General features: G+C 53.6%; 2 protein-coding genes across 5 annotated transcripts; one reads left to right on the top strand and one right to left on the bottom strand.

Annotated features, from left to right (window-relative positions):
* Positions 1-878: 878 nt before the first annotated feature.
* On the top strand, positions 879-10,440 carry ACOT11 (acyl-CoA thioesterase 11). Of its 4 annotated transcripts, XM_010716091.3 has the most exons (17): positions 937-1,040; positions 3,838-3,913; positions 4,903-5,092; positions 5,870-5,939; positions 6,274-6,334; positions 6,774-6,875; positions 7,129-7,264; positions 7,342-7,498; positions 7,739-7,858; positions 7,942-8,086; positions 8,372-8,427; positions 8,546-8,612; positions 8,691-8,774; positions 8,866-8,999; positions 9,199-9,330; positions 9,402-9,528; positions 9,614-10,440. In XM_010716091.3, exons 1-17 carry the CDS (start codon positions 1,018-1,020, stop codon positions 9,767-9,769), a joined length of 1,836 nt encoding a protein of 611 aa, XP_010714393.1. In that variant the 5' UTR covers positions 937-1,017; the 3' UTR covers positions 9,770-10,440. The 4 variants fall into 4 exon arrangements, with proteins under 4 accessions (XP_010714395.1, XP_010714393.1, XP_003208910.1 ...); XM_010716093.3 differs by lacking the exons at positions 937-1,040; positions 3,838-3,913 and adding an exon at positions 879-898; XM_003208862.3 differs by lacking the exon at positions 3,838-3,913 and having other exon boundaries at positions 959-1,040.
* Positions 10,441-12,594: 2,154 nt separating this feature from the next.
* TTC4 (tetratricopeptide repeat domain 4) lies at positions 12,595-17,491 on the bottom strand. The gene is made up of 9 exons (XM_019618744.1): positions 17,478-17,491; positions 17,231-17,392; positions 17,020-17,097; positions 16,569-16,693; positions 16,223-16,309; positions 15,818-16,032; positions 15,028-15,109; positions 14,253-14,335; positions 12,595-13,347 (listed from the first exon to the last, which is right to left on the bottom strand). The coding sequence occupies exons 2-9, from the start codon at positions 17,379-17,381 to the stop codon at positions 13,248-13,250; spliced, it is 921 nt and encodes a 306-aa protein (XP_019474289.1). The 5' UTR covers positions 17,382-17,392; positions 17,478-17,491; the 3' UTR covers positions 12,595-13,247.
* Positions 17,492-17,497: the final 6 nt, after the last annotated feature.

Genomic DNA, 17,497 nt, shown 5'->3' on the forward strand with positions numbered 1-17,497 from the left:
CACCTCACCCCGCTGCGGCTGCCGCGGCTCGCCCAGGCCACTGGGTCCCCCATCTTTGCCACCGCACAGTAATCAACGGAGTAATTAAGCAGCCTGGCCGCAGCTTGGTGCCCTGCCTCCGCCTCTACGTGCGGCCCTCGTTATTTACTCTTAACGATTTTACAGTATTTTAACACCAATCCCTGCGAAATTTCCCTCGTCCCAAAGAGAATAGCTGCGTGTAACCGCTTGCTAATTACAAGGAGGGATGTCAATTAATTCGTTTAGCTAATTATCCACTCGCTAAGCGCCGCGCACCGAGGGTCTGCGAGGGACGGGCGTGCGGTGCCGGCTGGACGCACCCTGCAGGGCCACGGCTGCGAGCTGTAATTACAGCATTGCGCTAATTGCGCTGGGAGAGCGGCTTTTCGGAGGGAGCTGGGTGCGGGCTGAGCCCCGAATGCCGCCTCGCCTCGCACCGCGCGGCCCCGAGCCCGACAGCAGCGCTCCGCCTGCCCTGCGCTGCTCCCAGCTCGTTGCCAATCTCCAGGCCCCGCTTCCTGCTGAATTCCTTGCGTTATTTCGCTCCTGCCTTTCCAGCCGCAGAGTGCGAGGGGCTTTGATCAGCGCCTCGTACCTCGATTACCAAATGTTCCCTGCTAAAAGCGCGCAAACAAAACACAAACGGAACAACGTCTCCCCAAGAGCCAACGGGCGGTGACACGGCGATTCGCATTTCTTTCCTTGTGTTGGTAACTTTTTGCACCATCCCCATCGGGGCCGCTTCGAGCGCAACAGCTCCGGGCTGAGAGCACGACCTTAAGAATTGCGCTGTGATGAAGGGCTGAGCTCTGGCTGCTACCCAAGGACACAGGGCTGCCCTCACGCCCGCTGCCGCCGAGCCCCGAGCTGCACGCAGGTGTCCGCACGCCTCCTCCTTCTCCCTCCCTCTCCTCCTCCTCCTTTCATTCTTCCTCCTCCTCCTCCTTCTGCTCTTCCTCCTCCTCTTCCTTCTGCCGCCGCCACGACGCGCTGCAAATGCTCAGCTTCTTCTGGCTGAGGTGAGGGCAGAGGGGATGCCCAGGGGCTGACATGGGGACAGTGGCACGCGAGTGGGACCGTGGAGCTGGCACGGCAGGCGTGGGAGCGGTGCCTGCTCTGACTGGATCGGTGTGTGGAGAGGTTTGGGGCAGTGATCTGGGAGGGAGTTTGGGGTGAACCGGACTCCTTGTGCTTAAAAGGGGACAAATATTTAGGAAAAGTGGGCGGTGTGGGCAGTTGATTGTGTGGCAGCTCGGCACTGCGGTGCTATGGACCATAGTGGGCCCAGCTGTGATGGTCCTCGTGGTGATGGTCCTGACTGTGGTGGTCTCAGCCATTGGGGTCTTGACCACGGCGGTCCTGGTGGTCTCTTCCCCAAGGAAGCCATGGGGAGCAGGTGGGCACCTGCTCTGGGCAATGCTGTTGGATGTCCCCATGTTTGTGCAGCCTGTCCCCTGCGCTGCTGGCACCTACAAGGGCTCACACACAGCTCTGCTCCCTGTCTGGGCTGGTGGCAGCGGTGCTGGGGACCTTTGTCCCCCACTAAGCATTCAGAGGACTTTGTTCCCATGCCGGCCTCATTGCCCGTAGCCCTGGGGATGGGTAGGAGCCAGGGGAGGAGGATGGGGACGGAGGGTCACAGCAATGCTCGCAGCACCAAAAGTTTCTCATGGCTGCAGGCATACGGCCCTCAGCAAAGGGATCCAGGTTATGCTTTCCGGGCCTGATACCTCGCTCTGCTCTGGGAAACCCCAGTGGAGGGCATGAAATGTGTTCCCAAAAAAGCTCTTGCATGTGTCTGACTGTTCCTTGTCCCTACTGTGCTGTCCGTCCTCTCCTGGTCCCAACCTGGGCACAGCCCCTCCCACCGCCAGGCTCACCTCTCTCACTGCCCTGTTGAGGTGGTGGGATTTCCCAAAGTAGGTCAGGTTAATTTTTTAATGCGTGCTGATTTGCTCGTTACCATGGATATTGCTCAATTATACACCAATAATCCTCCCCAGCGGACTTCATTGTTGCTGCTTTCCTTCCCCCCACTTTTTTCTTTCAAGATTCCCAGGAATGGGTCAGGATGTGTCAAGGGGATGGAGCGGGGAAGGGAGAGCAAAGATGGATAGGGGAAATCTAGGTTGGGCTTTGGGGAATGCTCATCTGAGTCAGTGAGAGTGGGCACCGGAGGCTCAGTGTGTCCATGGCTACACTCTGCCCTGCCACAACCCAACATCATAGTCCCCCAGCATCAACCTGCTTTTTGGCGGTGGCTCAACCAAACACCGTGTTCCTGGGGCTCAAGGACTTGAGGATCTCCACGCAAAAGGAAAATGAAAAAACATCTCTCTTTTTCTCTCTCGATCAATTGCTTCCAGTTCAACTCAGCTTGGCTTTGCGAGTGCAGCAGGAGGCAAGAGAAATATTCTTCCAAAGGGTTTTTCTTTTGTAATGCAAACTTTATTTTTTTGGTAGAAGTGGGTCACCCGAGGGGTGACAGAGTAAGAGCATCATTGCCTGGGTGATACATCTTGTTGCCATGGTGACCTGGGGGCTCCATCAGTCAACAGCTTTAAACATTTGACAGCTGAGTAAGATGGAAGATTTTAATGAGGACGGACACTTGCTTAGTTTCAATAACCGAATTCTCTATAAATACCCTCGGTCTGAATGGCTGCAGGTCTCCAGTGTGCTGTGAGTAGTGTGGTTGGGCACTCCTCTTCCCCATGTGTTTCAGGGTAGCGAGTGTGTGCCCACATCCAAAACAGTTGAGGGATGCAAAGCAGGTGGCTCTTTATAATTCTTTTCCTTTCCTGCTCATGCTGGAACAAACAAGGTGACACGAGTGCAGTTGGAGAGGACAGGGTTTGGGTTTCCAAGGCACGTGCTGGACCATGCGTCCTTGACATTGGTACCATGGCTGTGGGGTGGGATGGGGCCATCCCCACCACTGCCCACAACAAACTGAACCTGAGGAGCAAAGGCTGCTTGCTAGGAGCAGATGGACTCTTGTGCTGTGCTCTTGCCATAAGCAAGCTCCCAAGGCTCAGCTGCAATCTGGAGAAGATGTGGGGCTTGGTTAAAGCAAAGCAAGGCGCTGCTGGAGTGGAGACTTCAATCAGGCATGGATATTGGGAAAAATTTGTTCTCATCCCTTGCAATGCCACCACCACGCCAGGTGTTCCCAGTGCCTGCAGTGCTTCATTCCAGGCTCCAAGCTGGGCAGTGGTGTGGCAGGGATGGGAGCTTCCTATTTGCTGCCCCGCTGGCAGCCAGGCACAGTGTGAGCCCCTCCAGTGCCAGGGGCATGCTCCTCGGGTCTTGTGACCGCACTGATGTCACTGTGATGCCTGCACCTCCAAGCACAGCCCTCCGTCACATGTAACAGTGTGGAAAATCCTCAGGCTGACCCCCGTGGAATGGCATGCTTGGGACTTGGCTCTGCCCTTTGGGTTTTAGACCCGCAGCCGTCATGCTGGATGCTGTTAGAGAACAGGGCTGGGCTCCAGCTCTCCCTGTCCCTCTGGGGTGGGCTGTGGGGTTGATTGCGGCCAGGGCCACCCTGCAAGTGCTCTGTGCTGAGCCCTGTGTTGAGCCCTGCCGTCACCTTTTGTCTGTTTACAAGGTGCTGGCAGCTTCCTCCCTACGCTGCTGTGCTCCCACGCATGGATTTAGCCAGCTCTTCCCAAACCAAGTGGTTGTGTGCATCCCAGTGCAGAGCGCTCCAGCGCTTGTGGTCTCTCTGTAATGCCTTGGATCCCCCTTTATGGCAACGTCCCCACGTTTTGCCATCCCTCTTTTAACCCTAGCTGCTCTTCTCCTTTCCAGGTGTCTTTTAAAAATGGTCAAGGGGAACATTGTAGTCCCTGAAGACATCCTGAGTTTCTGTTGCAATGGCCTCCAGGTACCCAGTGTGCTGTGCCAATAACCCCGGGGCTGCCGGCATGCAGTGCCCCGTCCCTATTAACGTCCCCAGCCACTGAGATCATAACTGTGCTGCAGAAAGCTTTGGAGCTCTGCATAGTGCTGGCTCACACCCCAGAGCCTGCTGCCTTCCAGAAATAGCTGTGTCCTTGTACTGTGGACACCCGGGGGGTTTGTGGGGGGCTCGAGGCTGCCGGGACGGGTGCCCCTTCCTTAGGGCTCCCTCGCTGCCTTCGATAACCTGAGGTTTGTGCCATTCCTGGGATGCTTTGTACCAGTAGCTATGGAAACAGAAGGCTCCTGTTAGACCAGTGATGGAAAATGCTATTCTGGGAAGCGAAGTGGTGTTCGGTGAGCCTGGGGTAGGAGGGAAGGCTATGTTCTGAGAATAAAGCATTTACAAAGGCAGCTGGAGAGAAGCAGAGGGGAAAGAAGCTGCTGCGAGTGGGATCTCGCAACAAGTGCTATAAATGGGGGACATTGTTAGAGCAGAAAGCGGAAGGAAGCACTGTAATGAAGCCCAGACTGATCTCATGGCTCCTCAATTACTCACAGGGTGCTCTGAGTTCAGCCCTTGTGTAACACGGCCCACTCCAGGCTGAATCCTCTCTCCTGACAGCACAGCCGCAATCACAGTCCTTCTAAAACACCGTTCTGTGCCCGGTGAGCCAGGGGCCGGGCAGGAACAGTGCTGACCCCATTGAAACTCTGCATTCATAACATTTTATTCTTCTCTCCCCAGCAGTGCACTGCCGGAGCATCCTGCCCTGCCAAGCAGGGTTTCCTCGTCTCCTGGGAGATGTTTCTCCCATTTGTACAGAGCTGAGGAGCAGGTGCCCTCCGCGGCACCAAAATTTGGGATGGGAAAAGCAAACGATGGGGTTCAGAGCGTCGTGCTCCCCATGATCCCACAGGCACATTTGCTAATCAGGCTGGGTAATGAACCGTATCCCTCCCCTCTTCCCACAGGGCTCGACCTCACCGCCGTGCACCCGGGACACAGGGGAGCAGCAGGAGGAGGCTGTGGGGGCCATGGGTGGCCACAGCCCCACCGAGGTGCAGATGAGCCAACTGGTTCTGCCCTGCCACAGCAATCAGCATGGTGAGCTCAGCGCCGGGCAGCTGCTCAAGTGGATCGATACAGCTGCTTGCCTCTCGGGTAAGCTGTGCTTGGGCATTTGTAGCCCATCGGTTTGGGGAGCTTGTCCAGCATGGGGAGGAAAATGTGCTGAGTTGGGGTTGAGGATGCTTGCAGCCGTGTTTGGTAATGGAAAGGAAAGCAACAAGCAATGGCATCCTCTCATGCGGACAGCAGGGGTGGAGGGGGAGGGCTGGGGTGGGGAGATGTGGGGCTGTGTGCGGGCAGCAGCGTGCCATTCCCTGCCTACTGCCCACAAAGCTGACGGCAGCTGGGCGCCGTGCCATTCTGCTGAGTAATGGAGCAGCCAGCAGCAGGACGGGGGAGGTGGCTCTGCTGCACACAGCTCCTTGGTCTGTGTCTGCTTCCCCCTAACCACTGCCCTCCCCATGGCCTCCGTGCAGCCAAACCCATACCAAGGAGACCAGGAAACAGGGGCAGTTCTGCAGTTTGGAGATGCTTTTGTAGTCTTGAGGGGAAGCCAAGCCAGCAGCTGGCTTTACAGTAGTTGCTGTGTAGGGATAGATGGTATCAGCTGTTGTGCATTGCTGAGAAAGCATCATCAGGGCAGGGCAGACATTGAGGGTGATGTGGCCAGGAGCTGCCCCAAGGGTGAACCCTGGGCAAAATGTCTGCAAAACAGAGGTGGGGAAACCAAAAATGCTGCTCTTAGTGGGCATAGATGGGAAAAGGGCAGAGACGGGAGCAGGGTTTTGAAGTTGTTATCACCCCAAACATTGGGCTGGCAGCTCCGTATGCTGCTGCAGGCTGCTGACGCTGTTTGCTGTTCCTTCTCAGCTGAGAGACACGCTGGCTGCCCGTGCGTCACTGCCTCGATGGATGACATCTATTTTGAGCACACCATTAGGTAAAGGTGCCACTTTCTGCCCTCTCTCTTGGCTGGGTGTGGGGCTGAGGCAGAGCTGCACTGTGCTGGAGCTCTCCTACCCGTATGCCTTCTAGTGCCCTGCTGCCAGCCCAACTGGCTGCCAGGTCCTGGGCACATCTGCCCCTGGTGAGGTGCTGGTCAGGGTGCAGGGACCCTGTGGCCATCCCGTTTTCTATTGCTATTGCCAGTGAGACACATTTGCTCATTTGGCACCTCAGCAAGGAGCTGCTCAGCACTGGAGCATGTGCTCTGCACACTTGTGGGCCTCGCCCTCCGCTCACCTCTTGTCCCTCCTCCTCTCTATGTTTTCCAGTGTTGGGCAAGTCGTTAACATCAAAGCCAAAGTGAACCGAGCCTTCAATTCCAGCATGGAGGTCTGTGTGCTGCAGCCATGCTTTGCCTCCTGTGTCCACCCTTGGCATGTTGCTATCTCTGCCAGCTGCACCCTCTGTGCTGTGGCCACCTGCAGAATACCTGCATACTGCTCTGCTCTGTGGCTCCTGTGCTATCTGTTCTGCTCACTCTGGCTCAGCTTGGGGTGATACTGCCTTTACACATGGACCTGCTGCTGCTTGGGCACCAAACTGCTCCCTTTCTCCTGTGCTTGGTTTCAAGATCCCAAACTATGCTGGGCATCACTGTGCTTCACTCATTGCTTTCAGCCCCCTCCTTCTCAGGAGGAAATATTTGGGGTGAGGAACCCCTGCACAGGCTTGCACAAACTTCCTGCTCTGTGCTGGTGGTGCTGGTTGAACATCAGTCCCTGCCACCCATACACATGGCTCAGAGGCCCTGTGCTGTGCTGTCTGCCAGGTGGGCATCCAGGTGAGCTACGAGGACCTGTGCAGCGGGAAGCACTGCAACATCTGCAAGGCTTATGCCACCTTCGTGGCGCAGGGTCCCCTAGGCACCAAGGTAAGTGCTGTGAAGTGAGCCCCGTGCCCAACCTGCAGGAAATCACCTCTGCAAATAGGGACTGGGGGCAGGTAGGGCTGTGCCTAAATTTTCCCGAGCCTTGGGGACATGTGCAAGCAGGAAGAGTCATTTCCCTCAACACAGTCAACTCAGCCAAGCATGCAGAGCTTGCCTAGCTCTGCGTGTGACTTGGGATGCACGCCACCCCTTGGAACCCTACACAGGGCCCACCCCATCCATCACCCACACTTAGGTGAAGCTGAAGCCGCTGACCCCGCAGACAGAGGAGGAGAAGATTGAGCACAGCATTGCAGCCGAGCGCCGTCGAATGCGGCTGGTGCACAAGGACACCCTCAAGGACCTCCTCACCCGCAGCACCAGTAACACCGGTATTGCATGTCCACAAGGGAGGTGTGGGGCCAGGTGTGGGGGTGGCCGTGGCACTGAGCCCCGTGCTCCCTGGCAGAGATGGAGACAAGGGATGGCAGTGCGGTGGTGCCGGCTGAGAAGACGCGAGTGGAGAGCGTGGAGCTGGTGCTGCCGCCGCACGCCAACCACCAGGGCAACACCTTTGGTGGGCAGATCATGGCCTGGATGGAGAATGTGGCCACCATCGCAGCCAGGTGCCTGCAGGGGAAGGGGCATCGAGGTGGTTGGGTGGGCTGTGCCACAGCTGAGTGGTGGGGGCCGTCTGGAAATGGTGGGGTGACAGGGACCGGCACGCAGCCATTGGGGATGGCACCGGGAGTTGGCAGTCCCGCATGCACACGGTGGTGCTAGGGAAGGGCAGGCACACATCCCACAAGGGTCCCCGGGCTCTGGCTGTGTTGGGGATGGTGCATGGAGTGACATCTGCCCTGCAGCCGGCTGTGCCATGCCCACCCCACGCTGCGTGCCATCGAGATGTTCCACTTCCGCGGGCCGTCGCAGGTTGGGGACCGCCTGGTGCTCAAGGCCATCGTCAACAACGCCTTCAAGAACAGGTGAGTGCTGGTGGCAGCACCTCTAGCCTTTCTCATGGCTCCCCATGCCTCACCTCTTCTTCTTTCCCCCCTCCTCCCCCCAGCATGGAGGTGGGGGTCTGCACCGAGGCCTATGACCAGGAGATGTCTGTCAGCCGGAGGCACATCAACAGTGCCTTCATGACCTTCGTGGTGCTGGATGAGGAGGGCCGGCCCCGCACGCTGCCCATGGTCATGCCCCAGCCGGGGGTAAGGACAGCAATCCCCCTGCACCCCCATGTCCCCCATGTCCCTGCTGCAGTGGCACACAGCTAGCATTCGTCCCTTGATCACAGTGCTGCTACCAGAGAGGCACTGACATCAGCTGATGGGCTCTTTGCCTTTTCCCAGCACACTGAAATAGCTCCCGGTTAATCTCTGGAGCACAGGGCTTCACCTTTCAGCCCTTTGCTGCTCAATGTTTTACCCACTCTACAAAATATGTATTTTTTTCCTCCTTTTCCATTAACCTGGTGTGCTTTTCCCATTTATCAGGATGGAGAAAGGCGGTACAGAGAAGCCAGTGCTAGGAAGAAGATTCGGCTGGACCGGTGAGAGCAAATGGGATGCCGGGATGGAGGGGGGGAAAATGGGAGATGCCTTCCTTGGTACTGGGGAGCAGGGACACCCCAGCTTTTGCCCTGCTCTAAGGAAAACTCTTTCCTGCAGGAAATACGTTGTCTCCTGTAAGCAGACGGAGGTGCCACTGTCTGTGCCCTGGGACCAAAGCAATAAGGTGTGTGCCTGCAGCTGGCACTGCCTCCTGCCTGTGTTTTGGAGATATCCCTGGCCCTGATGTGCTGCTCTGTCACAGGTGTACTTGAGCTACAACAACGTCTCTGCGCTGAAGACACTCGTAGCCAAAGCCAACTGGGTGCTTGCCAGGGAGAAGGAGAAGGTACAGCACTAACCCAAGTACTGTGAGCTGTGCCAAGAGCATAGGCATGCTGGGTGCACGTCCCAGCCCTACTCTGTCTGTGCTTCCCAAGGTGCAGATCTACACGCTAGAGGAGGACAAGTTCCTCTCTTTCCGCATTGAGATGTCGGTGCACATCGCAGCCAGCCAGGCCTTCTCCCTGCTCTCCGACCTGCGGCGCCGGCACGAGTGGGACAGCCATTATGAGTGAGTGGTGCCGGGATGGCGTGGGAGCAGGCACCCATGCCTTTCCAAAAGCACATCCTTTGGGCTTCCCTAGGGCCTGATATCTCAGCCCAGAGCTGTTCTCATGCCTTGAACCGTGTGTTCCCATCCTTGGGGTTGATGGCACTCAGTGTGAACAGCAGCTCTCACCGCCCATTGCCATTCTCTCTCCCGCCCGCAGGAGTGCCGAGCTGGTGCAGCAGGTGGATGAGGATGATGCCATCTACCATGTGCTGAGCCAGACACTCAGCTGTGAGAACAAGCCGCAGGACTTTGTCATCCTGGCCTCCCGGCGGAAACCTTGCAGCAGAGGGTAAGCAGTAGGTGATGTCTCTGTCCCCATCACCCGGGCTGCACCCCACTCATCCTGCTGTCCCCTGCCAGGGACCCCTACGTGGTGGCCTTCCGGTCGGTGACGCTGCCCACGCACCCTGCCAGCACCAACTACACACGGGGTGAGACGCTCTGCTCCGGCTTCTGTGTGTGGCCGGAGTCAGAGGAGATGAGCAAGGTGAGGGCTGTGGCCATGTTGTGCGCTGCTGGGGGTTCAGCCTCCGTGCCCAGCTGTGACCCGCTTCTCCTGCTCATCATCACAGGTGGCTTACTACAACCAGGCGACGCCCGGGTACCTCAACTATGTCACCACCAATGTGGTGGGGCTGTCCTCCAACTTCTGTGCCACCTTTGAGGCCTGTGAGAAGTTCCTGTTGAAGAACAAGGACGACCTGATCACACGGCTGCAGGACCTCTAGGCCTGGGGCTTTGCTGTTATCCATGGACAGATGTGGTCTGGCAAAGAGGGGTGTGGGGACAGGGTGGTGGCACTCAGACCGTGCCTCACTGGGGCTTTGGGCTGACCAAGGTCAGTGAGATGGGGACGGAGGGGTGTCACAGGGATGCACCACCTTCACACTGATACTTCCAGTCCTCTTTTTTTTTTTTTCTCCTAATTTTATAAGCTGCTGAGTAGGACTTGAATTTTAGTTCAACTAATGCTACTTGAATCTTTGTACAATCCCAACTCTTTCTAATACTGATTTTTTAATTGTTTCTTAATGAGAGAAACTTTTTTTGTAGTGGTGTGGATAGGGACTGTGCTGCTCCACTGCCCCAGGCTGCAGGGCAGGGCTGGGGCACGACCACACTGCCCCTTGGCTCTCACCCAGAGCAGGGGGAGATGCACCTGCTGGGTGGGAAATGGGCTGCTTGTGCACCCACAGTGGGGCTGTCAGGTTTTCTCTCTTCCTGCAAGGAGAAGGTTGGCTGCCACCGTGTCCCTGCCTCACACTTGCTGATTTGGGTTTCCAACCCAAGATGCTGATGGGATGCCCACGCTGGGCTGAAATCCCAATCCCATCACACTGCCCTGCGGCTCTGTGTGGAAGGAGCGGCAATAAAAGTGCATCAAAAGGAAAAACCTTTACCTGCCTGAGGGTCTGTTTTGGGGGCTGTGGTGCTGGCAGTTAGATCTGTGCTGTACCTTGGAGTGTGGTCATCCCCTGTGAGCCTCCACCTCCCCTGCCCTCTTATCACCACCAGATAAAGCTGTTTCAAGCTGAACATGGTAGAAAACACTCAATTTTTACAGAGACTCCTTATCTCCCAAAACTCAGGGCAATCCTGCCTCTATCACCAGGACGCGAGCCATCCTTCCCACTTATCTGCAGGAATGGCTGCTGCTTGATTAAGTACACACAGTGATGTATTCACCCCAGTGTTGAACTTTGACTAACCTCTCTCCCTCCCAAAGCACTATACTTTCTAAGGCTTGAGGCGGAGGCTTTGGGGTGCAGGAGCCAGAGCAGGATTCCCCAGAGAGGTCCCCACCTGGGTGACTGCATGATTTTTGGCCATGATGTTGCAGCTGAATTGAGCTCCCTGGACTGGAGCAGTAATTCCAGCTCAGCACCGAGCTGGAGGATGGCTTGGCTGACACAGAAGGACCCAGCCCCGACCAGGACATGGCACTGAGCAATGCAGAGCCTTCCAACGCTGTCAACTGCTGCAGTTGGTCTTCCTGTCCATCTCCTGGGGAGTGCAGATCTGTGTGACCTCTGTGGCTGGTAGGTCCCTGCACACCTCTTGACCTGGGAGGGGCTCTCCCCCACAGGGCTGCAGTTGCCTCTCACTTGTGCCTGACTGCATTCCACATACCACCCCTGAGCTGTTCAGCAAAGAGGAAACAGCCCAGGTGGAATCACAGAGTCATTAAAGACCATCTGATCCCACTCCCTGCAAAGAGCAGACTCCCACAGTTCCATCAGGTGCTGAGAGCTCCATCCAGCCTGACCTTGGATGCCCTTGGGATGGGGCATCTCCCCAGTTTTAGTTTGAAACCATTTCCCCTTGCCCTGCTAAGGAATCTGTCTCCTCTGTCTCCTTCCTTCTTACAGCCTCCCCTTAGATACTCACAGGCTGCTCTCAGGTCTTCCTGTAGCTTTCTCCTCTCCAGGCTGCACAGCCCCAGCTCTCAGCCTGTCCTCATAGGAGAGGCGTTCCATCCCTTGGATCATTTTTGCATCCCTTTTCTGGATGCACTTGAACAGGTCCACGTCTCTCCTGCACTGAGGACTCCATAGCTGGATGCAGTACTCCAGGTGAGGCCTCAGAAGGGCAGAGGAGAGGGGTGGAATCACTCCCCTGACCTGCTGGCCATGCTGCTCTGGATGCAGCCCAGGATACAGTTAGCTTTGCCTGCAAGGCAGCCCCTGCTGTAAGACACCAACTGGCTGCAGCCCCAATCCCTTCCTCCACTGAGTCCCACTTCATTCTGCTCTGCTGGGGCTGGCTTGCAAACAGTGCTGAGGTCCACATGTGGCTTTGGTTAAAAGCAAGCAATTAGCATCCAGACTTCAGCAAGCTTTGCATGTAAGAGGGCTGGGGGAAGAAACTGTACATTGCAGCTGCTTACAGCAGGCACTCTTCCCCTTGCAGATCACCATCATCTTTTTTTCAATGCTGCCTCCATGCTGAACACGCAGGGGTTCGGACAGCCACCTCCAACACCATGACAGCCATGCACTGCATGGAAAGCAGCCACAGGAGGTCAGGCTGGGTGCAAGTCCTGCAGGTGGCCACATACCTCCCACCCTGCATGCAGTCAGCTGTAGCACCAGCTCATCCTGTGCTGTATCCTCGCTCTGCAACACTGCTGCATGACCTGCACTGAGCCAAGCCTGTCCGACCTGACCGCCCACCTCTCTGCCTTGTGAGCATGGCTGCAAAGCAACCCTGTTGATATTATTTGTGCACAGTGTAGTAACTCAGAAATAGCAACGTGCAATTCTGTTTACTTTCTTAGAGCTGACTGAATGCAGCACTGGACAGAGAATAATCCTCCATGCTGTAAGCAGAAGTTCTTATGGCTGAAGAGCTTTTTGTTGCCCTGTGCACTTAATGTTCTTAAAACTGCAGCCACTGCTCACCAGGGCAGCTCAGGGAGAAAGAAATTAGAGTTAGAATTATTTTTAATTACAAGCTCATACAGAAGCACAGATGATCCTGTATGTTGGCACTACAAGTTAACTGGATGGATAGAACTGTTATGTTTGGGCTCAGAATTACAGTCAGAATTCACTTTCAGTATTTCATATGGTGAGAAAAAAGGATCACCTCATTTATTAGACAGGAATCGGCCTGCTTAAAATAGACATGTCTAGCTCCAGTTTATATAGGTAGCAGAAGAGTCCGTGAAACAAGCTGCTCCTGACAAAGAGCTCTGCTCTCCCATGGCCAGCAGCAGCTCTGAGCAGTGAAAACCAGCTGCTGCTAATCCTCAGAGCTGCAATGGCCCATGCAGGAGCCCAGCTGCACTCAGCTCGTGGCAGCAGGCAGGTAACTCACCCCAGAGCACTGCTATTAAACCCTGGCAACTACAGCCCACCTCGCAGGAAATCAGCGATTTTTCACAGGTAAGTACATTCCCAGCTGCTGTTGCTTCAGCTGCAGCCAATGTTTGGCACTGTTTCAGGTTTATTTCAAAGCCCCATGCAGCCTGCCATAGAGGAGACCTTCTGCAAGCCAGCTGGATTTCTATTTAAACAAATAATCCCCTCTTGTAAGCCCTTCATTCTTCTTTTACGCTTCTTTGCTGGAAGTTTCTGTGTGTGCCAAGACTATTTCTCCCCTGAAGTGTGCAAGGCATTTCTGTGCAAGCAGAAATGCCTTGCAGTCTGTAGCCGAGATAAACAGCAATCCCTTGCACATGATTCCTCGGTTCCTTCTTGCTCATTACAGCCGATGCACCTTCTTGCCACTGAAATACTTCTTAGAGAAGGGAGAACTCTTCACAAAAGCCAGCACTGTCGGAGTCCCAGCCTTCACAAAATACCTGTGAGGATTAAACAGAGTCCTCTAGTTTCCCTCTGTCTGGCCAAGCATCATGCAAGCAGCTTCTGCCCAGCACAGCACAGCCTGACCTCCCAAAGGATGACAGGCTGCTTTTGATGATCAGCAGAGCCTTTCAGAGCCATGGCTACCCCTATCCAAGGAGCAGTGTTATGAATCAATGCTTCTCCCAATAACCACCCCTAATTAAAATAGAGAGCTGTTGTTCTGTTCCTGGAAAAAGGTTTCTTTTGCAAGTGCCCTTACAACCTGAAATCTGAGGGCTTATGCACACTGCTGAGTTTTATGGAGTGCCAGTTCAGACAGCCCACAGCAGCAGAGCTTGAGCTCTGCTCCCCCTGTGACAGACCATTCTGCTGGAGCTGTGCTGCAGGCATCCCCAGCCAGCTACAAGCTGCTCCAAGTTATCAGCACCAGCTCTACAATACTTTTTTTGGTTTCTCAACAGCAGACTCTTTTCTCTAAACAACGGCACAATACTTGAAAGTCAATTTCAGAGACTGAAACTGTGCTGCATGCTGTGCTGGGGACTGCTCACACAGCATTATTAACAGTGAGAGCATTGTTAACCTTCAACACGCTCTCTTTATACACTGCTGCTGCCTTTTTGTAAGTAGCACTGTTTAGATGGGGTATGAAACAGCCCCTCCAGTGCTGCTGCTTGTGTGAAGCCCCACTTACCTTCCCACCTCCACGTAGTCCTGGAGAGTTGTGCATTTTTTGTGGGGGGGAAGGAACACTAATCACTAAAGCAGGCACAAAAACCATGTGGCCCTGGTGCTCTACATCTCCCCCCCGTAGAGCAAGTGCTATTAAATCAGAAGAAAAAAACTGCACTTAAAGCCCAAAGTCTGTACTCTTACTAGAGATGAGCAGGTAGAGCCTCACCTTTGGTGTTGCAGCACTTGTAGCAATGTGTGTGCTGGGTTCAGCTCATACATTTCTGCTCTTTCTTCATCTTCAAAATAGAGCTGAGGAAATTTGGGAGAGTTACATGCTTAAGCCATATGAAGACAAACTACTAAGTCCAGTAAGAACACAGCACACATCTCATAGAGGCTTCACAAATTTCTGTACCATGAACTGACTGTGTCAGACACTAATTTAAGCAGTGCAGTCTTCTATATAAATTCAAAATCTTCCTGGCATAAACCAGCTTGCTTTCTGACAGCAGTGGCAGCAGGAACACAGTTTCTGCCACAGACATTGTCCTTTAGTACCTGACTGCTTGCTGCACTGCAGGCTGCCCAGTGCACACTGAGGTGGAAAATGAGACATCACCATCTACACTTCTTTATGTACAGTGTACCAGCTCACTGGCCTAAATCTCAGTTATTGTTTTGATTCCTAATTTCCTAACAGTATCTGTAAATAGCTTATATTTCACACACTCTGTATATGATAGAAAGTACTTTCATTTTTGTTAATAAACTCCACCTACGTAAACTTGAACATTTTCCAGATGCGCTGACAAGTGAATGTAGCTCTCCAAATCGTTATTTCACAGCCATGGGTGGTGAACAGGTAATTATGCTATTGCTTTCATACACACACAGATGCTTAGTCTCACTTCAGAGAGGAAAAAAAAAAACAACACCAAAACCAACCAACCAAAATTTCACAAATCAACACACTCAAATAGGAGGCAAATCCAGTTTCTCACCTCGAGATTCCTAGGAAGGTACTTTCTTTCTAAATCCCAAGGAGGTAACTCAGCAAACATCACCATTAAATGATCGATAAATCTAAAAGCCAGAACACACATTTCAGCTTAGCTTTCAGCCTGATTTGTACAATTGGCACATGAATGACAGTAAAAATACATCAGCAAATTAGGCAATAGACTTGAAAATAGATTTAGATCACTGTAAAACTAATAGCCTCTTCTCTTTAAACTCATTGCTTTTTCAATGAGACCTGTTACCCTGTTACAACTCATACCAATGGTTTTAAACTTGAACAGTGCAACAGCAAATTATTTTTAATTTCCATTTTCACACTACAAAAGGTGTAAAAGCAAGCACTGTGCATTTCATTCACAATTGATTTTTCATCTACACGGTCTCAACAATGCCATGCTTCACCAGATCAGTGCTCAGAACACACCTGTGTGTCAGCTAGCTGTTTATTTTGGTACTGCAGGAGAGCTGGCCAGGTAGTTCTGAGAATTCACCACCAAAGAATGTGAAAATGGAAAGACATACTTAAAAATACTATCTAAGAACTACGGCTTTATTCATCTGTTTGCACTGTCATTTTTAATTGCAAAGTTGTGGGTGGATCTGTGTCTACAAAAACGTTACAAATTCCAAGTTGTTTTAACCTTGTTTGGCCAGCTATGAGATTAGAAATCTAGATCTACTTTATTAGTAATGACAGCATTTCACCTACCAGCTGTTCTAACTCACTCAAACTTTTCCTTCATGAAAGAATGCTGCAGGTAGTGCATTTACCTGGAGTTCTCATGAAAAGCCTCAATGAAGTCTGTCTGTTCATGCTCAGGGTACAGGAAGAGAACAGGCCAGTTTAGGTTGCCATCGGCATCTAAGTGCACCTTTGCCCCTGTGGCATTGTCAGAGTGGAAGCCATCCAGACATATCTCAGCCAGACTACCTGATATTTCTTCTTCTTCACTTGAAGGTTCAACAACCAGCTTGATATTTCTTTCCTAGAAGAGAGGAAGGAAAACAAGTAGCTTTTTGTTTTGCATTAGTTGTTACCTAAAAAAGGGTACAGCCCTGGGAGCTCAGGATAGAGCTAGCGAGGCTCAGCAAGTCCTTAACCCAAACCCTTTGTCCCCGTCCCTTCCCCCTCCCCCTAAAAAACCCCCACTGAAACAAGTCCTCTCACAGACCCACCTTTATTGCTGCAAGCAAGCGTTCCTTTTGACACTGTTCTTTCTTCGCCATCGCCTTTGCCTTTCTTGCATCCCTCTCCTCAACTCGCTGCATGTAAGAAAGAGTTGTACCACAGTCATGCATAGCAAGCCAAGGCCCAGCACTACTCTGCTCACAAGCAGAGGCTCCAGGAAGGCCCCCAGCCTTCCTGCACATCTCAACATTATCACATGGAACCACATTTGAGGAAAAATTACATTACGCAGAAACCTGAATGGAGAACTCTCCAACCAAGGTGTTTCTAAGTTAACAGTAAGCAGCACATATCACTCCTGCAACAAGTATGCCAGACTACTGTAACGTTTACCTTTAATTTGTCAGCTTTACATCTCATTTCCAGAAGCTTTTTCTCTTTTGAATCTATTCGCAAGCCCTCCTCACACCATGTTATGGCTTCAGAGTAGTTCCTTAGCTCCATGTGACAGAGAGCTCCTGGAAGGATTAAGGCTTTTAAGCGCCTGGTTTTGGAGCTGTCACAGAGCTATTACACAAAACAGCGGTTATAAAGTCAGCGTTAACTCTGGTGCCCTCTAAAGCAACACACTCTGTTGCACTGTAGGGCTGTGTTGAGCTGCAGACTGCCAGCAGGTCTAGTAAGCTAGGAGAGAATCTGAAGCATTTTTGCAGCCATGGCATCAGCAGAGTGGTACAGTCTGTTGTACCCCACCCCTGGAGGTGCCCACAGCCAAGGCTGAGCACAGGATAGCAGAGCTGGGGCAGGAGGAGGAGGCTTTGTGGCCACTGTGCACTGCCCTTACCCCTCACAATGGCTTTGAGGTGGTCGGGCTTCAGCTTCCTTGCTTGGGTTGCATCAGCGAGAGCGGAGCGGTAGTTACCTGCGGGCGAAGGAGAGCAGCTCAGAAGCCTGGATTGCACATTTAAAGTACAAGCGGGTCCCACAGGCGGCAAAACACGAGAACTGCATCACCTGCCCGTTCTGCAAAGGAGGGACAGCGGGCGGGGGCTCACCCAGGCGGCAGTGCGCGGCCGCCCTGTTGGACAGCAGCACGGCTCGCAGCTCCACGTCCCCGAAGCGCTGCCGCAGCCCCTCGCTGTAGGCCCGCACGGCCCTGCCGTAGTCCTTCTCCCCGAAGTACGCGTTCCCCTCGTTCTTGTACATGGCGGCCAGCTCTGCGGGGCGGGGAGGCGCGGCGTGAGGTGGGCTGCGCGGCTCCGGTGGGACCCGCCCTCGGGATGGGGGGGACCCGCCGCCCACCTGAGGGCTCCTTCTCCTCG

The sequence above is a fragment of the Meleagris gallopavo genome, chromosome 10 (assembly GCF_000146605.3).
Source record: "Meleagris gallopavo isolate NT-WF06-2002-E0010 breed Aviagen turkey brand Nicholas breeding stock chromosome 10, Turkey_5.1, whole genome shotgun sequence".
Taxonomy (NCBI): domain Eukaryota; kingdom Metazoa; phylum Chordata; class Aves; order Galliformes; family Phasianidae; genus Meleagris; species Meleagris gallopavo.